This window comes from Temnothorax curvispinosus, unplaced genomic scaffold (assembly GCF_003070985.1).
Source record: "Temnothorax curvispinosus isolate PA1 unplaced genomic scaffold, ASM307098v1 QBEX01005835.1, whole genome shotgun sequence".
NCBI lineage: Eukaryota > Metazoa > Arthropoda > Insecta > Hymenoptera > Formicidae > Temnothorax > Temnothorax curvispinosus.
This window is the reverse complement of record NW_020215615.1, coordinates 62,620-87,049: the sequence shown is the minus strand read 5'-3', so window position 1 is coordinate 87,049 and position 24,430 is coordinate 62,620. Positions and strand designations below refer to the sequence as shown.

The following is a 24,430-nucleotide window of genomic DNA, read 5'->3' as shown; positions in this document are numbered from 1 at the left end:
CTGGAATCAAAAATTGGCTCTACTGATACATTAAATGTAAAGCTTAACTCCTTGAATGCCAGAATACAACAATGCTAAAGGAATAATGGTCCCCGTTTAATGATACAAAGTTCGCAACTGATTATCTGACATCGACGGTTGAGGACCCTGCGACTGATGACTGTGTATGCTAATTGTAAGTATATTATTGTACTTCCTTGAACCGCTGCACTTCTTTGAAGAAATCTAGCTATTTTAGCCCCAATGTGACTCCATGATCTGCTAAAGTGCTAAACAACGTGGGATTCAGAGGATGTTTTCGCTCATTTAAATAGGTATGAACGCGAGTAAAAGGACAATGAAATCATTTTTCATTTGCCAAACATCTAGCGAGAAAATAAATTTGATATTTTTTCTCTTACTGCCTCTTGCCTTGGTTTGTTTCTCTTCACAGCTGATTTGAGCTCGAACTGTCATTGTGATTGACAGCTTGTTGACAGCTGCAAAGCCACGTTGTCAGACTCAGTCATGTAGAAATATTTAGATGCGATACGTCTGCCTGGAAAGCCGCAGCTAATTATTTTAAGACGAAAGGTCTTAAACTGAATCTGAACTAAGCTTAAATTGAACCAGCAATCACAATCGGAGCATTTTCCTCCAATTGTGATTCGTTGATGTCTTTACTGCTTATTATACTTATATTTTCTCAGATTGTTACGATTAAATCAAAATTAAACCAAATCGAAAGAGTAAACTCGAATAAACAAAGAAAATCACATACAATCCATTTTTAAAGCTATATAGATTTGAGAATAAATATTAATATCTTACGAGGGATTTAAATGTCGCCCGCGTTGTCTCTACATTAGACATCAGAAACAGTCCAAATTTGCCTTTATTAATAATTGTCAGAATTTGAACAAATACGTCACGTGCGTTTAAATAATTTATTAAATCTGAAAAGAATTTATGCTACAGCTCGCGTGTCGAATATACCGTGTGTTTAATTTTTCCCGTATCAAATTTTCCAGACGTGACAGTCCAAATTGCAGCATGACGTGTCTTGTCAGCATGTGTCAGACGCATGCGCGATGCCGCCTTACGTGGCATCGGCACTCAGTCCAGTCGGAGTGTCGGAGTGGTCAGTTACATCGAGTCACATCGACGTATATTTCTCGTACGTTTCGCGTAAACATTTTCTCGCGATAGTTTCAGATTTGTTATGATTCAGACACATTTTACGATATAACGTAAGTGTACTGTGTGTTTAGGATGTTGCGTGTAAAGTCCCAGCAGTGTCGTCACGTGTAATAAATTTTCGGGGTTTGAAACGTTGCATACGCATTCACTGTTTCTAGTCGCTAATATTTAATTTCTCACTGTATTTTACGTTTTATTTCAACGAAGGTTTACGTGGAAGGTTTACGCGTACACATGGAACATATTCACGCTTTATACTTACATTGTAAAGCATGACATTTTTTCCATGTAGGTTACCTTTCACTTCTTGAGATTTTAAAGCCTTATTTTTTTTGTTATTTATTTAATCTTGTTTGTATCGCGTATATTATATGTGTATATCACGTATATTATTAATTCTAGATTATAGTAACAAAACTATACAATGTTAGAACTTTAATATATATATTTTTGTTAATTCTCTTTATGCTATTTTTATTTAAATTGGATATTTTTATGATAGTTTTAGTACGCTTTCAATATATTTACAGTTTGTATTCGTAATGAATCTTCTTGTAACAGATGCAGCATATTCCAGATATAGGAAGGCAGCATCCATATGCTGCGCCTGTGCCTCCAATAAACAATCAACAAAACTTTATAAAGCCGCCGATTGTGGGAGAACAGAATCTGTCGAATTCACAAATGCATTCTAACTTAATGTCGGCCCCGCCGCCTGTGGAACACCCTCAAGTAATGGGACCTCCGACGACAGGCGTTCCTGGCTCTCAAATACCTTCGCGTTTACCTACAGGTTTTCACCGACATGGGCAAGCTCCTGTAGGTTATCAAACTCAGGGGACTAATCTCCCAAACGCTAACCTACTCCAATCTGGAATGCCGCCGTATAATCCTGTACCACCATTACCGGCGCAAGTGCAAGGAAGGCCAACAGATCAAGATTTGTCACAATTTGCTCCTCCTCTTTCAACAACGGGACAGACTATAGCGAGTCCTCCAGCGACCGGTTATTCTCAAGCTCGGCAAAAGCAATATTTACCACCAATGCCGGGCCAAACTATAACGAGTCCTGTAGGGCCAGGGCCAGGGCCAGGGCCAGGTTTAGGGCAGCAACCTGCTCAAAGACAATATGGCTCTAATATGCCTCCATTACCAGGGCAAGCTTTATCCAGTCCTTTAGGAGTAAACCGTACATCGCCTGGTATCCCTTCAAACTATCAACAACCAACGTACCAACAGCCTGGATATCATAACCAAATGGTACAATTATATATTAACGAAAGTTTCGATTTTGTGAGTAATTAAGAATTTTTTTTTATTTTTTATTTTTTATTTTATTTTTTTTTTTTTTTTTTTATTATATAGAAAGGAGTGACCGTTGTTTTCTTTTCGCAGGATATGTATAATAATCAAAGGAACATGTATCAGACTAATGCACCTAATGCTACAGGATATCAACCTCAACAAGCTAGACGACTTGACCCAGAACAGATGCCGAGTCCGGTATGAGTTTAATTTTTTCAATCAAATTTATGTACCAATATTGTTTATTATCTCGAGTCAAGCTAAGCTACGTCTTTAATACACAGATTCAAGTGATGCAAGACGATCAAAATATGAGAGGTGGAGTATTCATAACGAGTCAGAAAGGACTGGTACCACCTTTGGTGACGACAAATTTTATAACTCAGGATCAAGGAAATGCCTCTCCCAGATATATCAGGTCCACTATGTATACCGTTCCCACTACTACTGATATTATAAAACAGGTATATTGGAATAGACAAAGAATCAATTTGTTATTTAGCTGTTTTCTTTCACATGTTTTGATACATTTGTTTCTTACGTAGACCAATGTTCCCTTTGGACTTGTGATAAGTCCAATGGCTCGTATCGTGCAAGGAGAATGTGAACCACCAATTGTAGATATGGGCGAAATTGGGCCAGTACGTTGCGTACGTTGTAAAGGTTACATGTGTCCGTTTATGCAATTTATTGACTCCGGTCGAAGATTTCAATGCATGTTCTGTAAAGCGACGACAGAAGGTAACGATGAAAAATTATTTTTTTAAGTACTCGCAAGTTTGTTTGCATCAAATATACATATTTCTATGTTTTCGGCGTTTAGTTCCAAATGAATATTTCCAACACTTAGACCAGTTAGGGCAACGTTTAGATCGTTACGAGAGACCTGAATTAACGTTGGGTACATTCGAATATATGGCCACAAAAGATTATTGCAGGGTAATATCCAATAAAATTATCCTCAAATTTTACGGCAATATGAAATAATTATATTCATCGATATTTTAGAAAGAGCTGAAGATAAAAGTCGAAATTATTTATCTAAGCCTTATAAGCGTTAAAATTATAAATTTATACGCTAATTCCCATTTGTTTATTCTTTTTACAGGACAATGTTTTTCCAAAATCACCAGCCATTGTGTTCATAATCGACGTATCGTACAATACAGTTAAATCTGGATTAGTGAACTTATTGTGTACAAATATAAAATCCATAATAAAGAATCTACCTATTGACGCAGGGCAAACCAAAAGTAAAATGAAAGTTGGCTTTATAACATATAATAATACCGTGCATTTTTATAACATCAATTCTTGTCTTGCTCAACCACAAATGATGGTTGTTGGAGATATTCAAGATGTATTTATGCCGCTTTTGGACGGATTTCTGTGCGACGTCGAAGAGAGTGAGGCAGTTATCGATAGTCTTATGATACAAATTCCTCAAATGTTTGCGGATACTCGAGAAACAGAAACAATTCTTGCTCCTGCCATACAAGCTGGATTAGAAGCATTAAAGGTACTCGAATAAAGCGCGAATTATATATATATATATATATATATATATATATATATATATATATATATATATAATTTTTTTTCTTGTTAACTAATAAACACAAGTTTAATTACAGTGAGTAAATCCATTCTGTGGGATTCAATAAAAATACACATAATTTTACTTGTGATTCCAGGCGTCCCAACGTTCTGGCAAATTATTGATATTCCATTCATCTTTACCAATTGCCGAAGCACCTGGGAAATTGAAAAACCGTGATGACCGTAAAGTACTTGGAACTGATAAAGAAAAAACGGTATTAGGTATGTATTTTATGGTATTTAGAGTATTCACGTTAAGTTAGTTACTAAGTTATGTAAAATAATTTTGTTTTTTTTTTTTAGTTCCGCAGAATAATGTCTATAATAATTTGGGTCAAGAATGTGTCGGTGCAGGTTGCAGTGTAGATTTGTTTATCTTTAATAATTCATATGTAGATATAGCAACAATTGGTCAAATTTGTCGTCTTACTGGAGGAGAGATTTATAAATACACTTATTTCCAGGTGAGCTATACTATTGTAATAGAAATGTATATAAATACTAATTAGATGCTTATTAGAATAATATTTTATGAAAAGTACTTTTAATATACTCTATCTTCACAAAGCAAAAATATTCAAGAATTGCGATTTCTATTGCAGGCCGATATCGATGGTGAAAGATTAATTTCAGATGTTATTAATAATATTAGTAGGCCAATCGCTTTTGACGCTGTTATGCGAGTACGTACATCTACAGGTGTTAGAGCGACCGACTTCTATGGTCATTACTTTATGTCCAATACAACTGATATGGAATTAGCCAGCATAGACTGCGATAAGGTATACTAAGTTATGTTATTTAGTTAATTGCTATAATTATGTACTTTAATTTTATTTTACTTAATTTAACTTTTTTTAACTTACAAGGCTGTTGGAATAGAAATTAAACATGACGACAAACTAACAGAGGATGAAGGTGTGTACATTCAAGCGGCTCTGCTATATACTTCCTGCAGTGGTATTAGAAGATTGCGAATCATAAACCTGAGCCTGAAAACCTCATCGCAAATGGTCGAATTATATCGCGCGTGCGATTTGGATGCTATTATAAATTATTTCTCTAAGCAAAGTAAGATATGCCATATAAAATTCTAAAAATTATAAAAATATATTTGTGTAAATAATAATATGTGCTCGTTCTTACTTAGATATTTTTAAATTACTGGAGTCTACTCCAAAAACGGTAAAGGATAATTTGATTGCACGATGTGCAAATATGCTGGCTATATATCGAAAACATTGTGCAACACCATCCAGTGCTGGACAATTAATACTACCAGAATGCATGAAGTTACTTCCACTTTACATAAACTGTTTGTTGAAAAGCGATGCATTAACAGGAGGTATGCTTTATATGAATGTACATTCAACTAATGATTTGTATTATTTCACATTGAATATATATACTTTTCTTTTTATTCTAGGAGCTGATATGACCATTGATGATAGATCTTATGTAATGCAAGCGGTCGCAACAATGCCTATTTCCATATCCGTTGCATATGTTTATCCCAGATTATTTCCTTTACACGATGTTGATCCTCAAGATTCGGAACTGCCTCTAATGTTGCGTTGCTCTATTGATAAATTTACAGACGATGGCGCTTATTTACTTGGTAATATGAAAATTACATATTATTAACATACATAATCAAAAATACTCACATTTTAAATAATATAAAATTATAAATAACGAATTTTTTACAACTTTAATCTCAAATTTTTTAAAATCATGGCATTAGAGTATTTTTTATGCCAAAATTATATTGAGTATCGAAAAAGCTGCATAGTTTACATTCTTTTTTCTTGGTTTGTGTTTATATACATAACTTGTAATTGTTATATGTTATTTATTTTTTGAAAAACGATATCAGTATTTTTTATATATTTTATATTTTATTTGGTAGAAAACACCATCCATATGTTCTTATGGTTGGGCATGGCACTTTCTTCCCAATGGGTACAGAGTGTCTTTGGAGTACCTTCGGTGGTCCAAGTCGATACAGATCGTGCAACACTACCGATCTTAGATACTCCTTTAAATAATAGAATCAGAAATATTATTAATCGGATACGTGCCGAAAGACATCGCTGTGTGAAAGTAAGTCGCTTTATATAATGCATGAGTAAATTACACTAGAGCGTAATATAATTTTGTTTTTCTGTTGCAGTTAACGATAGTAAGACAACGTGAAAAATTAGAAATGGTGTTACGTCATTTCTTGGTTGAAGATAGAGGAAATGATGGAAGTCCTAGCTACGTCGATTTCCTATGCCACATGCACAAAGAAATAAGAACACTTCTTAGTCAATAAATAATTTTTTAAGTACTCAGCTAACTTCTATTCGAATTCTGGCTCTTTTGCATCGATGATTTGTTATCTCGTTGCCTAAAGAAATTCAAGCAAGGCATTGTCCTCGATCATTGTATTTTTATGCATCCAAACATGCATTAAACATTACACAGACACACACATAAGATGGCCCATTTGTGCATTTTAAATATCTTATTTTGAATAATAGAAAAAAAATTAAAGTTGAGGTTTATAGTTTCGAGGAACATATGTAGTGGTAATACTTTCATTTTTCATAGAGGCATAAAGAAGATTTCAAAAGCAACTTGATTTTTTAAAATAAAATCAAAATAATTTTTCTTATATAAACATGGTTTACTTAGTTATTCTGCATATAAAAGTATTAAAGTAAGGATATCACAAAAAATCAATACTTTATTTTATACTTTATTCTGGTATATTTTGACACGAAATATAAAATATTTCTAAATAAATATTTTTATATTCAGAATATAATGAGATGAATTAATTGATGTAAAGAAAATAATTTGTTAAAAAATTAATGTAATTTGCAATATACGCATATATATTATTTTTTTAAATATAATTATATATTATATATTATATATCTATAATTATATATTAATTTTATTAATTGATTTATTTTATTATACTGTGCATAAAAATATTAAAGTAGGATAATCTTGATGGATATTTATAATCTTACTACTGTCACATGCCGAGTAATCAGAAGAATTATATTACAAAAGAGAAATTATATGGTTTTAAAAAATCAAGTCATTGAAATCTCCAAGTCTTCGTGCACATTGAAAGTATTGTCACTACGTTACTCTATATCTCTCGAAATTGTAAAACTTGGTAACTTTAATTTTTTTATCATTTTTTTCTATTATTCAAAACAGCAAAGATGTGCAAGATGCATAAGTTAAACAAACAGATCATCCTGTATATGTATATATATGTATGTGTACACGCGCGCGCGCGCGCGCGTGCGTGTATATGTATAATGTGTGTTCTTGGATTTGGATAAGGGAGACTCAAAAAAGTACAAATGTATTCTCCAATAAATATATAATCGCTTTTTTTCTTGAAAAGAAAAATTGAATTACCAAGTAATAGAACGTTATAGAATGAACTATTTTAATAAATTATGATCACAAAAGTTAATGTTTGTTTATAAAGTTATGTCTTTATATGTACACCTGAGTAGCCGTTTAAGTAGCCGTTAAGCTGCAGATCGACTATCATCATCATTTAAACTTTTGATATAAAAGATTGCTCGGCAATTAAGTCTCCATTTATCAATTTAGAATAAAGAGAACTTGATTTATATAAAACTGGAACGAATACATTTGTACTTCTTGTCAATCTTTGTTTTAAGCTTGTTTCACTTTAGACGGACACAGACAGACAGATGTGAAGAAACACAATTAATCATTCCGACAGATACCGATACGTACGAAAGAATAGCCACGTTTACATTTTTCAGTATAGAAAAAAAAACACAAGAATATCTATAAAATTGTATTACTTTATATTTTAGACCATTAATGTTATCACCGTATTATGTTAATAAAGTATATTAAATCATATAAATTCACATGTCAATTAATATTTGTGTTAGTTTTGTTAATAATACCACAATTTATAGAAAATTATATATTAATATTATTTAAGATTAAACTGTATTTGCGAAAAGTTGAATCTTTGTTTCTAACTATACTAAATGAATAAAAAATATGGGTGAAATAAATTGTAATCATTATAACGAACTAGATAAAACAATTGAAAATAATTTGTAGTGATTGAATTTATGAATTTTCGAAATAATATTACCTAAAGAGAGAGATTCTCGATATGTAAAAGTAAAATAATTGTATATTTGTATCTCAATGAAGTTTTTGGTTTTACTTATGTATTATAGACAGAAAAATGCACGGGATATATATTATAGCATAACGGTATCGTTAGAACGCAAGATTTTTATATACCAAGGTTGTATTCCAAAATTGCCAGCGCTGAAAATCGATAGTATATGTTACGTGTACTATAGATTTCCAGCGCTGGCAGTGAATTTTGGAACACAGCTCAAGTGATTAAATTTTGAGCTTAAAAATTAAATTCTGTAAAAACGATTATATTTTGTACGCGCGCGCACACTCACACATGCAAAAGCAAGAATAGATTTAATTCTTCATGACAATTTGCATAAATATCCGAACTAACATAATTTTAATAAGTCTTTTAATATTAAAAAATTTTGGTAAAAAAGAACATGCAATATATTGTATGTACAAGCTGTCTTTGAAATAAATGAACAAATTAAGAGAACGTGTTTTTTAATTAATTTATATAATTGATTTGTCCTCGATATATCGTCTCACTTTTGCCAAAAGGTTACGCTCACATGCAACGGTGTGAGTGATCAATATAGGTCTTCACTTTCACTCTTCGGCCATTCGTGTTTAACACTTGATGTAATCGCATTCCGATATTTTGTGATATTAAGAAAAGTCGTTTTGTTGCTTCAGTCAGACGTCGCTATCATCGTGTAAACCTAAGCTTTATCGACTACTACACAAATGTACGGAATAATACCGATCTCGAAAGATTTTTCAAAAGTGGTATTTATCTGAAATCTGAGATGCATGTTGTGAGGAAATAGACACCGATGCCACGAGGCACTTCGATACACGAATTTTACATATGTTAGTTGCCTAAACGTGTGTTCTATAACTGTCAACTAAGAATACATACCTATATGTTATTGGAATCTAAATACAATTTTATTTTATAAAGATATTAGCAATGAACGAATTTAATTGCTCTTACGAAAGTTTAACGTTTGACGAAGCCTGCGTAAGTGTAATATCTGACAATGGAAACTTTGATAAGTGGCTCTATTCGCTCTCTACAGATTGCTTATCAGTAAGTATAATCATGATATGCATAATTTTTAAAATTCAATTTATATAATATAATAAATAATTATATTATTTTGTGATTGACGCTAAATTTTTTGTAGTAATTTATAACGGTAATAAAATTGTGCGGTAAAACAAAAAGGAAGGTTTAAACGGTCCTTATTAATAAACCACGATACCCCACGATGACAAGTAGTCTTCAGCAAAATATGGACTTTTTAAACAGAATATTATTATAAATTGCGAGAATGCGATGAAATCGATTTTTAAAGATAAAAGCACAATAGACTAATCAATAGATAAATTTCACATTTAATACAAAACCTTTTTGGATAGTTTACGACGTTTTAACATAATGACCAATATATTTCTAACTTTCTGTCTTTATTATAGTGTCCATATAAACGAATAGCGCAGATTTCGAGCAATGCCAGCTTGAAATTCAGTACGATTAAAACGATAAAATGGAGAGTATTAAATAATAGCGGAAGCGACGAATATGTATCTGCCAAAATTAAAAGGTATAAACTTATTATTTAACATTAATTCTTATATATTGCTTTTTTTATAAATTATATTAATAAAAGATACATATACAATATGCATGCATGCATACCTGCATATAAACACACGTGTACCATTTTAACGTATTACTCCGGATAAAAATTTAGTGTCTTTTTTCATTAAAAAAAAGTTGGTGTTAGAATATGATGTTGTATGCATGTTGTATGTATGCAAAAAAGATGATTACGTTAAAGAAAAAAATGTAATGATACGTATCATGTCCAATTATCAAGTTGAAGTGTGTTTAATTATAAATTATTTTACAAATCCATTTATTCTGCCAACGCATTGTTCTATCTTATTTTAACGTTTCTCAAATCTTATCTTTTAGCAATATTGTTTGCGAACTGTCTCCAAATCTTGGGCAATATGGTTTATACGAATTGGCGGTACAAAATAATACTTGTAACTTTAGAACTGTGAAGAATCCAACATATCCGTACACAGGTATATTTCTAAATATTCTCACGTTTTTGTATAAATATTTTAATTGTGATATAAATGACTACAGAAATATCACGTTACCTTAGAATTATGCAATTTGAGCGTATAACATATCAATTGATAAGCGTATCGTATACTAGTGGCTTTATCATTTTATTTATCCATTGAACTCGATAAATGACAAGATTGATATCACGATATCAATAATATCGAAAAGAGAATTATCGTACATAAGATTATAATGATCAATTAAAAAATCGATTTACATATTTTGATAAACAAAAAATTTAATGTACATAATTTTATACATTGCAAAACATTTTTTTAAGTTAAAGCAAATATTGTTTGCAGAACTCTTCATTATTTTGGGAATAATTGTATTTATCTTATGTGGTATATCTGCTGGAAGATCTTTATGGTACATCTTTAAAAGACGATGCGTAAAAAACGTCAGGAATGAATCAAATAATAAACCGACAAAACGTCGCATAAAAGCTATCGACGCATTCAGAGGGTATTATGCATATATTATTAGATGAGTTAAAAAATGTTATAGCGATGTAAGATCATCGAAAACGATGTGGAAACTATTTGATTGAAAAATATTTATTTATCATAAATATATTAGATTTTTTGTGTAAATAAATTCTTTTAAATACACAATTAATTAATGTTTATTTAGTGATTTTTTGAACATAAAGTGGTTGACTTTTTTATGGTAAAAGACCGTCGAACTTTTTTACTCAACTTTTTTACTACACGGAGAAAATTTTATAGTAAATATTACTATGGTGTCGCACTAGCTGCGGACCACCAAGGAATTTTAAGTTAAAATACTATAATTATTGTTTTAAAAACGATAAAATAACGTAATTTTTACCATAAACATAGTAATTTAACTTAAAATTCCTCGATGGTCCGCAGCTAATGCGACACCATAGTAATATTTACCATAAAATTTTCTCCGTGTACGAAGAGATTAAGCAAATACAAAACTCTATTCAGAAACCAATATTTCCATGAACTTCTTACAATATTATACACAATTGCTTATATGATGCAGGGTCAGTACTCTTTTCATGATTTTCGTTAATGATGGCTCCGGTAGTTATACTATATTGGGACACACAACTTGGAATGGCATGTTACTGGGAGATCTAGTATTTCCTTGTTTTATATGGATCATGGGTGTTTGCGTTCCCATAGCCTTGTCGGTACAGTTAAAACGTGGAGTTTCCAAGCTTCAAATCAGTTATTCCATTTTAAAGGTAAGTAATTGGTTAAAGAAAAAATAAAAAACGATCTATACATACGCTAGAGCATATTATTGATCTGCCTAAAAGAAAGATATTAATAAAAATGTAAAAAAATGTATCGGCAAAGTATTAATATTGGTATATTATATCTTAATATATCTGCTTTCTTTCGCAGAGAAGTTTTCTTCTATTTCTGATAGGTGTTGCGCTGAATACATTAGGAACAAACGCGCAATTGGAAAACATACGTATATTTGGAGTTCTTCAACGATTCGGAGTTACATATCTGGTCGTTGGCCTAGTGTATCTCTGTTTTCCACCCCAACAGTCAAAAACTCTTCATCAGGTATGGAAATATTAAACAATATTTTTAGAAATCTTTTAATATAGATATATGTTACATTCTGCATTCATGTAGTCATATGTTTCAAATCTTTGAAGGTATTTTTATTATGATAAAGTTTTGCAAGTGTAATTTAATAATACATGAATTACAGTTAGTGACATAAATTCTCCGTGTACTTTTATAGAACTCATCATCGACTTGGATAATACGTGAAATGCAAGATATATTAAGCCTTTTGCCACATTTTTTCGTAATGTTGTGTCTAATATTTGTACATTGCGCTCTAACGTTTGGTCTTCCAGTTCCCGAATGCCCCACGTATGTACATTGCTCTTAATTTTGAATTATATTTTCTTAATGCTATACGATTTGTTGTTAATAAATAAAAATAAATTTACGTGTGTTACAGGGGGTATCTTGGACCAGGCGGAAGACACGAAGATGGTAAATATTTTAACTGTACCGGAGGTGCGGCTGGATATATTGATAAAACTATACTGACTTTGAATCATATTTACCAAAATCCAACTATCAAATTCGTTTACGGATCCGGTCCTTTCGATCCCGAAGGAATTTTAGGTAATATTTGTTGCTTTATTACAGTTAAATACATATACATATTGGAATATTCAACTTTATATTTTATGCGTTTAAAATATATATAGAATGTCCCCTAAAGCCACTGGATATTCTTTTAATGATAGCAAATACGAAACCAATTAAAGAAAATTATAATTTGTTGCAACTTTTTTATATGTTTTAATTGATAGACTTTTGTTATCAATATCTCAATATTTTCAGTAAAAAAAACGACTTTAAATTAATCAAGGACTCTGTCATGTATGAAAAGCACCCGATAAGTTTAAGACACTTTATATATTTATAAAGTGTATTCAATGATACATTTTTATAATTTTATAACGTTATCTAAACCTGTGTAAAAAAAGTGTGATAACTGAACTTATGTACCTTTATAAAGAAAGAAACATTAATTTCAACTGTTATTTTAAATTATAATTACATAATATAAATACTATATATTTCTCTAGGATGTCTCACAGCGATATTTCAAGTATATCTAGGTGTACATGCTGGTGTAATTCTGATGATATATAAAGACTGGAAAGAACGTGTTATCAGATGGCTTTTGTGGGCAATGTTTTATGGTTGTCTGGGTTGCGCCTTTCATTTCACCAACATTATACCCGTTAATAAAAATTTGTGGTAAAGTAATTATATTATAAAAATGATCATTATAATGATAAGATTCCTCTATAAATCGATATAATTACGCAGGTCTTTGTCATTCGTATTTGTTTCAACTTCTTTTGCTCTGGCTTTCCTTTCTGGCTGTTACTTGCTAATTGACGTTATCAAAGTTTGGCGAGGTGGTCCTTTCAGAATTCCCGGTGAGTGAAAACACATTTTATTTAATCTGCTCTAAAAATTTGTCACTAAATATTGATAGTTAGAAATAATGTCCAAAAGGACATGAGACTATGAAATAAAGATTTAAAGACACATTAGATAAAAATTATACAAAAATTCTCTCTATGTTAATCAAAATAAAAATCACAATTTTATATATATATTTAGTTACAAAGTTATAAAATTAAACTTTAAATCTTATATTAGTGGCAAATTAAATATAATGTTTAAATATAAAGTAAATATAGAGTGCAATATAAAGAAAAATGCGAACGTGTTTAAATTTTTAGCACTTTTTTATATAGTAAATAATTTGAGCTGCATTTGCATATTTTGTATTAATCTTTTAACATTGCCCAAATATGAATTCAGGCATGAATGCACTGGTATTATACGTGGGTCACAGCATGTGTTATCAAATTTTCCCGTTCCATTGGAGGATCGGCGCCATGGACAGTCGTGCTTTATATTTAATTGAATCAATTTGGGTGGTAACTCTCTGGGCGATTATAGCGTATATTATGCATCGTAAACGAACATACATCACACTTTGAATTATATCTATTCATAGCGTATTATTATACTACATCGTATTTTCAATTTAGTTAACATATAAACGATATGCTGTTATGTTTGAGATCACGATTATATATATGCGCATATATTAATTGTCGAAATTCGACGATCACATTTTTCACGCCACTTCCGACGTTTTGCATGATCTATCACATTTTCTGTTATACTGACAAATAAAATGTTATTCGGTAAAAATAGGCTATTCTGTAGAGGCTCTCCACCACCCCCGCCGATTCCAATCAACGATCCTCTTTTTTGTGTTTTTATTTTAATCTGTGATAAGTCGTATTTATCTTTGCATAAGTATACAATCTAATATTCACAGATTTGTTACCATTATATAAAATTGATCGTCACTCACCGACCGATGCGCAACGGGCGGAGTTATTCGGCCACGGAGCTACGATGATTCTGTAACACAAGAAAGAAAGATTCAAATTAAAGCAGGCGTTCAAAATGATGACGTTTCAAAAAATAATTTTTACGCGCGTTTAATTCGTCTTTTAATTAGATTTACTAATAAAATTATCTATTTTCCGGGGAAAATTTTTACGAGAATAAACTTTTATAAAATTTTAGAATGATTTCTCCTTCTCAAAAATTATTTTCAATTTATCGAGATAAAACGGCTCGAATAAATAAGAAATAACTAAATTAATTTTAAGAAAAATACTCACCCCAAGGTTGCTCCGCCGGTGCCCGATGCCTCTGCCAGGCTTCCTCCTCCTCTCAGGACGGGGTTGTCAGGCCGTCTCCTCCTCCTTCCGTTGCACAGGACACTCACAGAATCACTGCCCGATATATTCCGCGGATCGCGAGAGCGAATAAGTAACTGTCATAACACGTACGATCGCGATACTTAATTTATTAGACGACACTCCCGGGATGAAATGATCGACGTACTGCGGCGCACTTTTATTATTTAAATCCGACAACTTACCAAGCCGCTTTTCTACGCTGAACGCAGCCAACTTCATACCGACGCGCGACGCCGCACCGCGCTGCGCGGATACAACGCAAGTCGAGTCAACACTGTCAACAGCCGAAAAGAGAGAGAGAGACACACGCTTGCGACACAATTCGAGCACGTAAAATTCCGCGAGATGCAAACGCAATTAAACGGTCGACACATCACACATATCACCGCGCCTCGTCATTTCAAATCACGCACGATTATTCGCGTACTCCGTCACATTAACTCCCACGATGGTTCGACGATTCGCCGGATTCGCGTATTATTCCGCGTTCCCAAAACGCGAAAGGGGTGGCCAAATTCTCAAATTCATTCAAATAAATTCCTTCGAGAGGCAATCGAGTCCGGCGTGAATAAATAAATCGCGACGAAATGTTAGTCGAGCACTCGATCCGATCGTTCTCAGTCCTCTCACTCCCGTAAGCGATAATAGTCCATTCACAACACAAGAAACTTATATTCGGCGCACATTTAATTCTGTATTTACTTGACTCCGATTGCCGTAAACCGCGCGAGACGTGTGCCGCGCAACGACGCCAACGACCAGCGGCTTCAGCCATGTTCGTGAATCGGCACGAACGACGAAAATTAATCAGCCGGCCGCGCAAACGGGATAATCCTACGGTTAATAGATAATGTTGCATCTTTCTGTAGTACCTTCGATGGCTGCAATATCATCCGTGATACATGCCGCGGCACATCTCGCGACGTAAGTATATGGCGCTACGCACGGAGCCGGATGGAGCCGGAGTCCGGCTGCCTATGGCTGCCTGTCAGTTCAAGCGTCGGCCGCGGCGTGCGTCGGGATCAGTCGGGATGTGATGACGTGATTGACATCGCGGCCTTTATACCATGATCGCGGCGCCGCACCGCGATCGCTCCCATCCCCGCCCGCCGCGGTAACCGTTGAACCGTTTTCGTAAACATCGCGAGGTATACGGGCCGCGACGTGTAATGCCGGCGTTCGCGAAAACAAAAAAAAAGTCGAGCACCCGCGCGCGTGCCAACGATCTCGCCCGCGCCGCCGGCAATATTTAATTATTTATACTTGACAATATATTAACGTTTCGTCGCGACTTATTTAACGGGGGACGATTACTTCTCGAAGGACTCATTTGAATGGATTTGAGAATATATTATTTGGTCACCGCTTTCATGTTTCAAGAACGCGGCGTACGCGTAATATAATGCGAATCGTCGAGATTATCGTGTGATTTAAAATAACGAAACGCGATGATGTGTCGACCGTTTAATCGCACCCTCGGAATTTTACGTGCTTGAACTGTATCTCAAATTCATTCAAATGAATCCTTCGAGAGAAGTAATTAATCGTTCTCCGTTAAATAAATCGCGACGAAACGTTAATCTAGCACTCCCGATCGTCTTCTCACTCCAGTGTGTGACAATAGTCCATTCACCGGAATACAAGAAACGGAATATTGAATGTGCATACATTAATACTATATTTACATTATTTACCTCACTCGACTCTTGTAAACGGCTCGAGGCGTGTGCTGCGCAACGACGAATTCCATAATTCGGAATAAAGAAATTAGAGCAGAGCAATTAAAGAGCCAATCACGCGAAAGTTCGCGAGCTCACGTTACTATTTTTCATTTGTGAATCGTTCCTTTCTCAGATCGAAATACTATTGAGAGAGGAATTATCGTTTCGCGCAACGTGCTAATATCCGTGATAAAACGCGGTACTTTTTAGATATGCAATCGATAATAGCCTCTTCATCGAAATACGAGAAACAGAATAATTGGCGTACGCTAATTCTGTTTAATATACCGCTAGGTATATTAAACGTTATTGTCAAGTAAGTAATTAAATATTGTCGACGGCGAGACTGTTATTGGCACGCGGGTGCTCGACTTAATTTTGTGTTTTTGCGAGCGCCGGCATTGTACGCCGCGCCCCTCGCCCCGCGCCACCTAATGTTTACAAAAACGGTCGCCGCGATGATCGTGTAGCGCGCAGGTCGCGGTAGGATCATTCACGTTCCGACGCGGCCGACGATCGAACCGACAGGCAGCTGACAGCCGCGAGCTCCGTGCGTAGCGCTATATTACATCGCGAGATGTGCCGCGGCAAGTATCACGACGATATCGCAGCCATCGCAAGTACTACAGAAAGATGCAGCATTATCTATTAATCGTCGGATTGTCCCGTTTGCTCGACACACTGATTTTCGCCGTTCGCGCCGATTCACGAACATGGCTGAAGCCGCTGGTCGTTGCGCACGCGTCTCGTGCGATTTACGGGAATCGGAGTCAAGTGAATACAGAATTAAATATACGCCGAATCTAAGTATCTTGTGTTGTGAATGGACTATTATCGCCCACGGGACTGAGAGGACGATCGGATCGAGTGCTCGACTAACGTTTCGTCGCGATTTATTCAACGCCGGACGCGATTGCCTCTCGAAGGAATTCATTTGAATGGATTTGAGAATTTGGCCACCGCTTTCGCGTTTCCGGAAACGCGGAATATACGCGAATCGTCGGATTATCGTGGGAGTTAACGTGACGGAGCACGCGAATCGTGCGTGATTTGAAATGACGAGGCGCGGTGATATGTGTGATGTGTCGACCGTTTAATTGCGTTTGCATCTCGCGGAATTTTACGTGCTCGAATTGTGTCGCAAACGTGTGTCTCTCTCTCTCTCTTTTCGGCTGTTGACTCGACTTGCGTTGTATCCGCGCGGCACGGCACGGGCGGCACGGCGTTGCGTCGGCGTCGGCACGAAGTTGGCTGCGTTCCGAGCGGAGAAAGCAGCTCGGTAAGTTGTCGGATTTAAATAATGGAAGTGCGCCGCAATACGTCGGTCGTTTCATCTCGGGAGTGTCGTCTAATAAATAAAGTATCGCGATCGTACGTGTTATGACAGTTACTTATTCGCTCTCGATCGCGGAATATCGGACAGTGATTCTGTGAGTGTCCTGTGCGACGGAAGGAGCAGGAGACGGCCTGACAACCCCATCCTGAGAGGAGGAGGAGTAGGTCTGGCAGAGACATCGGGCACCGGCGGAGCAACCTTGGGGTGAGTATTTTTCTTAAAATTAATTTAGTTATTTCTTGTTTATTCGAGCCGTTTTATCTCGATAAATTGAAAATAATTTGAGAAGGAGAAACCATTTATAAATTTTATAAAAGTTTATTCTCGTAAAGATTTTTCTCGGAAAATAGATATAATTATATTATAGAAAATCTAATTAAAAGTCGAATTAGACGCGCGTAAAAATTATTTTTTGAAACGTTCATTATTTTGAGCGCTTGTTTTAATTTGAATTTTTCTTTCTTATGTTACAGAATCATCGTAGCTCTGTGGCCGAATAACTCCGCCCGTTGCGCATCGATCGGTGAGTGATGATCAATTTTTTATAATGGTAACAAATCTGTGAATATTAGATTGTATATTTATACATTATTTCCGTCTAATGGTAAAGATAAATACGACTTTTCACACATTAAAATAGTAATGTAGAAACTTGTTTACGATAAAGCAGAACTGTTAAATTTAATTAATAACGTGTTATATAATATGTATATTATTAATAATACATTATATTATAATATAATGTGTACGTTCGGTCATATTGCGATAAATAATTAGATAGTTATTTATTAGCATTATCAATTTTATAAATAATTTATTTTACATCTTGGATAAGTAATACAGTGATAGATTCAGGTAACAAGATTAACAATACATATATGTATACACATGTACGTTTACACATATACTTTTAAATTATGATTAATATTTTTAAAAAGAGTGTTATTACAATTTCTATAGCGATCCATTCATCTTTAAACAAACGTGTTTGTGCTCACATAATATAATATATATATATATAATTGCAACATGTAGACAACAGGCAGCCAGTCTCTTAATAAGACTGTTCAAGTACTTTTTTCTTAGGAAATAGATTTAAAAATCTTGAAAATTAATGCTTATTATAGTTAATTGAAATTTTAAAAGCGAATTTAAATTAATTACTTACAGAATATTACACATAATACAAATACTCAATATCATTATATAATAACGATTAAAAACAAAATTCAATATTTTCATATTGTTGGAAAAATTATATGGGGCCAAGTCCCATTCAACGCGCAAGCATTAGATACTAAAATCCAAATAATTTATAAGCGATTTACAGCCCACTTTGAAGACAACCTTTGATTAATTTTTCGTCGATGGATCGGCAAGCGGCGACGTAAGTACTATGGATTATTGTAAACAAAATAGAAAAAAAGCGCACTAAATAATCCGACTCTGTCTCTAAGCAGAATTTCACCAATCCTCAGTAATCAGTTGTATCGGGACCTGAAAAAAATAACGAATTATATTTCTCAAGGAGCAATCTTTATATTGTCTACAGTCTACATACAAAAAAAAAACAAAATTTAAAAAGTATATACATATATTGTAGATCATGTATACTTTGTTTAAGTAAAATTTAGGTATTGTGTGTGTTGTATGTGTTTGGAATTGTGCAATGTGTGTGAGTGAACGAACGAGTGTGCGAGTGTACATATGCTTATATGTATATACATATAATATATACATATAAATATGTTTATATGTATATGTTGTGTGTATACACAATACATACATATATACACATATATGTTTCGGTTATATCAATCTTTCGCTATACTCCTTTCTCTTATAATTTTTTTATTTTGTACATTTATATAAAATTGAATATTAGACAACCACAAAATAGTTATTGTACTTGATATACGTGAACTTTATCAAACTATCAAATAATTTCTTCCGTGACGTTGTTTATTCGTTTCTCGAATTTTTTGGAACTTTAATTTTGTGTTTCTTAATCAGTATTAGTCACAAACATGCATAAAGCAATCAAGCGTTGGTATCTAATAATTAAGGCTTTTTGCGAAATGTAAAAAAAAAGGAGAAAGAGAGAGAGAGAGAGAGAGAGAGAGAGAGAGAGAGAGAGAGAGAGAAAGAGAACGAAAGAAAAGAGGGAATAGATTTTACATGCGTCTATAATTGAATTATTGATAAGTACAGAAAAAAAAAAGAAAATAACAGTCAAATCTCCGTATTCTTAACACTTTTTGCGTCCCCTTCTGTCCCCTCTCCGCCTACAACTTTACATTTCTCAGGTAAACATGTGACCATACGCAGCTAGTGTGAAATCCGCGAGTGAAAAATGAAAGATATTACGCGTGTCCATCTGTCAATAACTATTTTCATTCTGCGCATGTAAAAATGGATTTAAAAAGAAGTATTAAAAATAGGACGATTGTTCGATCGCGATATGTTACAAATATAGAGGTTCAACTGTAAATGACAAAAAAAAAACGAAAAAATGGAAAGTGGGAAATGTGGAGAAGAAATCAAGAATGATACACGAATATATGGAAACGATATGTACCGATAGAAAAAAAAATCACGTAGCCCGTAGAGCGCCTTGGGCACACTCAGCCCTGTCTTGTGAAGAGAATCGAGAAAAAAATATGTCCCGTGGATCGGTTGGAGAGCGGTTGTTCGCAGCGGCAAAATGGCCCCCATTCTACCCTAAGGCCGTCAGCAATAGTTGGTTTAGCGTTCGCACAAGGATGTCGGGAATAGGAGGTGATCACCGACGGAATCGTTAGTTCTTGTCGATTTGCCGTGCCAGCAAGGCTTGCGGCACGCTTTTCGTACTCTTGATTCTCGGGCACAGTACGTTCACCTTGTAGGTCCATAGGGGCGTCTTACTGTTGAGGATCTTGAAAGCTAAAGAGGGTATAGCATCGTGCTCGTGTAGATTAGGCAACTTCGCGTTCTTCCAGGACAGAAAATACGAATTGTCTTTCGAGGGGATCTGTTCCGAATGGTGAGGCTTAACGTCCGGTAAGCTCGCGGCATTTCCGCTCGTCGCCGCGTCGTGAAACTTTCGACAGGACTGCTCGTGAATAGGCGAATATTCGGGGGACGTTAAACCGCTGGAATAGTTGGAGCAATAACTGTCGTCGTAGTTGAACGCGTTCGTCTTAAGCGGCAAGCTGAGATACTCCTTTCTGGAACCAGGATCTGTGCTGGTTATACAATCGGACAAATTGGAGTCGTCGTTCAGAAGCCGAAAGAGTCGCGAGTGCGTTTGCGTTCGTTGATACTTCTTTTGCTTTTTCGAAGTGGCACATTCCGAATCTGTGTCGATCTCGCGACACTCCGTGTCGATCTCAGATATCATCCGGCTTATATCGGAAGTAACTCCACTATCCTCGTCATCGGTGTCTTCACGAGAGTCTTGGACACTCAGCAAGTATTTCGTGTCTGTCTGATAGAGTTCCGGGTCGATACATCGATCATCATTGTTATCCGCAATTACGCAACAGTTCTTCTGACTTGTTTGATTTGTATCGACGACGGGAACTTGGAGCGTCTCGAAATTTCGCATCCAAGAACGTTCGGACGTGACGAGTTTCGACTCGGCGGTCGTTCCGCTGACATCGATGTCTCCGAAATTGTTACAAGCGGATTCCGCTTGGATACAATTTCCATCGTTTACTAATGTATCTTGCGTAGCTGTTACCGATTCGGAATCAGTGATACAGTCACCGGCATTCTTCGACGCTGATTCCTTAAAGATTATTCCATGAGATCCCGTGGTTTTTGTAACTGGAAATCCCGTCTCTGTGTTCTGTTCTTTGCAGTTAGTTTCGCTAACATTCGTCGGATCTTTCTTGAAAGTGAAGTCCACGTGTGGTACCGCGGTATCAATACTCGCCTTATCTCTTGTGCTCGCAGTTGCGCACGTTTCATCTGACGTGTGTCTCTTCACAGTAAAATCCACGCTAGTGTCGTTGCCAATATGGTAGTTGACGCAAACGTCGTCGTTGTTATCATTTTTCACGGAATATCCGCCGCAGGATTTTTCTGCCTTTATTTCGCTATTGCCAACTGTCACGGTAGTGATATCCTCATTGTCTTCAGACACAGAAAACTTGAATTTCAGGGGTAAACTCACGCTGACCATCGTAGCTTCGGCGTCGTCAGGCGGATCATCGATCATCTCGAGAGAAGTTTTATTTTGTCCATCGATTTTCTTTTTACTTTCGCTATAAAGACTCTCAGAACTCAATCGTTCCACGTCCTCGTAAATTATACTCAACTGATGAGGAACGATGTTGTCAGTTACCGGGTTCTCTTGACCGCGCTGTTCCGTATTCGATACGCTGTTGCCTATAGAATTCGTCTTACTGGAACAAGAGTCGAGATTACCTTGATTATCGATGTGATCCTCCTCGTTGCATCCCTGCGTCGCGAGATCTTGTTTCAACGTTACGCAAGAATTTCGATCGTTCGAATAATCGATATGATTCTTCTTAGGAAGTATCTTGTCGTTACTATTCTCGGAATCGTTTTGCGAATGTCCGCATGAATTATCAACATTATCAACATTAGTCGAGCATTCCGAATGAGCAGTGGGATCAGTACTATTCTTATCAGAAGAAATAGCACGCGGATTTATCTTCAGTTTCTCGTAAGTATTTAAATCCATAGAATAACCCTCGTATGAATCCGAATCACTATTCGATAATGTATTATTGGACATAGTATCGTTACAATATTTCCGGCAAGAATCCGAAAAGTGCTCGTTATCGGAGATAGAATCGCTGGAGTCGCTCGAATCATTGGAATCGCTGCAATCGCTGGAATCACTAGAATCGCTAGTGTCTACATATGTGTAATTAGGCACGTTAATATGCAGGCCAAATGTCTTCTTAGATTTTTCGATGTTATTAGAGATTATAGTTTCGTTGGGTTTGTCCGATGAGCCGTCTTCCTCGTCAACTATGTTCATCGCCGTCATAAGACAATTTCTGTCACTGTCGTAGCTCTCGCAAACATTTTTGGGATTGTACCCCTCATTCGACTGTGCATCCAAGTGATTAATCTCGTCGGGCAAGGTGTTTCCTGATTCATTGACCGAGCCGTTTTGCACAAAATATCTATCGTTCTGAGCGGGAGACGAATGGATAGTGTTACAGCGATTGTAGTTGTAGTTATTTGTATCAACGTCCGATTGAGCATAGTGACCCGGTTGAGGACAAATCACGGCAACGTAACCGTATTGGTCTGAGGAATTTTCTCGGTCTACAGCTCTCATCCGTGTCACGTCGGTAAAGTTCTCGTCATAAACCGGATAAAAAAATTCATATCCAACGCACGCGTTTTCGTCTGGATATCGTAGGTAAGGAAAGGAGCGTTCGTTCGCTTCGTTCGCGGGCTTTTTGGATGGAGCATTATACGTCACAGGATAATAGCCCCACCAACCTTCGGAATGCGACCAGAAGGGAACGGGTCGAGGAGAGAAGAATGCATCTTGCTGATTGCCCGGCAAGTTATTCTCTGTTCGACAGGTGTAATCTGCTTGACGATTTTCTTGTGTGGCTACAACAAACAGCACAATCCATTCAGAAGAAAGTTAAATTTTTTACACACAGAGCGTAAGACAGAGCCGTGCGTGTCGTCATTTTTTTCTGCCTGAATTCCCTTCTCTTAATCGTACTACGTATTGCATTGATACGAACGACTTAAATAAAAAATTGCCTAGATCGAAAATACGTCTAATTTTATCCGCGCTTTTAATTATATTTTGCTTTCCCCTTTTCCTTTATATATATATATATGCCTAGTCGACTTTACTTCGGTAAAATTGGTATATTAATACGGAATAAAGCGAAATTATTTAGCTAAGAAAATGAGAAAATTTAATTATCCTGTGTTCAAAGGAAAACATTAAATATCAATGACTTGGTTAATTGTTGTAGCGAATCAACGCGACAAATTTCGCCAATATTTAGTTAATTGTAATCGTACTTAAGAAAGGATAAATGTTTGAAGAATAAATAAAGTTTCATTTCAATATTTTCAACAAATTAGTGTATATGTAAAGTAGATTGAAGCTAATAATTGTTATATTAGAGAAAAGTTTTTTTCTTTTATATGTCTTTATAATAACAAACGACAGCCTCATAAAAAAGTGACATTGTCAAAAGAATAATGCCACCAATAATCCCTTAATGATTTCATAATCTTTGTTGAGTTATTTCGACAGGTGTCTTTCATTTTTTACAATTAACAGTTGAATAAAACTGTATCAGTTTACCATCACATCTCTAGATCGGTTTATCACATCTGTTTATTACAATAACGTCACATATTAGATCTGTAACTTTTAATGATATGATTAAACAAACTTATTTGTTTCACTTGTCAACATACAACTGTAGTTACAATTCGATTGCCGGTGCGAATCTAGGCCGGGGTTGTAAGTGCGATAAGTCCATAGTACAAATAATTATATCGTAATTGCAATTTCTAAAACCGATCTTTACTGACAAATACGTTGCATAAAATACAATAATAGATAAAAATAAAAAATATAAAATATTGTAAATAAATATTAATTTTGTATATAAATTTTTATATCCTATTTCTCTCTCTCTCTCTCTCTCTCTCTCTCTCTCTCTCTCTCTCTCTCT

At 35.1% G+C, this 24,430-nt stretch overlaps 3 protein-coding genes across 7 annotated transcripts in view; 2 read left to right on the top strand and 1 right to left on the bottom strand.

The window, feature by feature from the left end:
* The first annotated feature begins 1,048 nt into the window (after positions 1-1,048).
* LOC112455129 (protein transport protein Sec24C) lies at positions 1,049-6,866 on the top strand. 3 transcript variants are annotated; one of them, XM_025016865.1, is made up of 15 exons: positions 1,049-1,156; positions 1,741-2,439; positions 2,575-2,682; positions 2,769-2,948; positions 3,030-3,225; positions 3,308-3,423; positions 3,593-4,003; positions 4,179-4,305; positions 4,387-4,547; positions 4,686-4,865; positions 4,953-5,154; positions 5,234-5,428; positions 5,510-5,701; positions 5,993-6,186; positions 6,257-6,866. In XM_025016865.1, exons 1-15 carry the CDS (start codon positions 1,064-1,066, stop codon positions 6,398-6,400), a joined length of 3,198 nt encoding a protein of 1,065 aa, XP_024872633.1. In that variant the 5' UTR covers positions 1,049-1,063; the 3' UTR covers positions 6,401-6,866. The 3 variants fall into 3 exon arrangements, with proteins under 3 accessions (XP_024872633.1, XP_024872634.1, XP_024872635.1); XM_025016866.1 differs by having other exon boundaries at positions 1,082-1,229; positions 6,257-6,400; XM_025016867.1 differs by lacking the exon at positions 1,049-1,156 and adding an exon at positions 1,269-1,467 and having other exon boundaries at positions 6,257-6,400.
* Positions 6,867-8,721: 1,855 nt separating this feature from the next.
* Positions 8,722-14,104, top strand: LOC112455120 (heparan-alpha-glucosaminide N-acetyltransferase). Of its 3 annotated transcripts, XM_025016851.1 has the most exons (12): positions 8,722-9,108; positions 9,200-9,328; positions 9,718-9,845; positions 10,220-10,335; positions 10,684-10,846; positions 11,396-11,600; positions 11,764-11,934; positions 12,119-12,252; positions 12,344-12,513; positions 12,984-13,158; positions 13,231-13,343; positions 13,735-14,104. In XM_025016851.1, the coding sequence occupies exons 2-12, from the start codon at positions 9,209-9,211 to the stop codon at positions 13,914-13,916; spliced, it is 1,677 nt and encodes a 558-aa protein (XP_024872619.1). In that variant the 5' UTR covers positions 8,722-9,108; positions 9,200-9,208; the 3' UTR covers positions 13,917-14,104. The 3 variants fall into 3 exon arrangements, with proteins under 3 accessions (XP_024872619.1, XP_024872620.1, XP_024872618.1); XM_025016852.1 differs by having other exon boundaries at positions 8,722-9,328; positions 11,764-11,929; positions 12,117-12,252; XM_025016850.1 differs by having other exon boundaries at positions 8,722-9,328.
* Positions 14,105-18,550: 4,446 nt separating this feature from the next.
* LOC112455109 overlaps positions 18,551-24,430 on the bottom strand; it is a 14,388-nt gene continuing 8,508 nt past the window's right edge. The window contains exons 11-12 of the mRNA XM_025016815.1: positions 20,332-23,336; positions 18,551-19,250 (exon numbers count right to left, since the gene is read on the bottom strand). Of these exons, the coding sequence (XP_024872583.1) occupies positions 20,551-23,336 (2,786 nt within the window). The 3' untranslated portion in view covers positions 18,551-19,250; positions 20,332-20,550. The remainder of the gene's footprint in view (positions 19,251-20,331; positions 23,337-24,430) is intronic.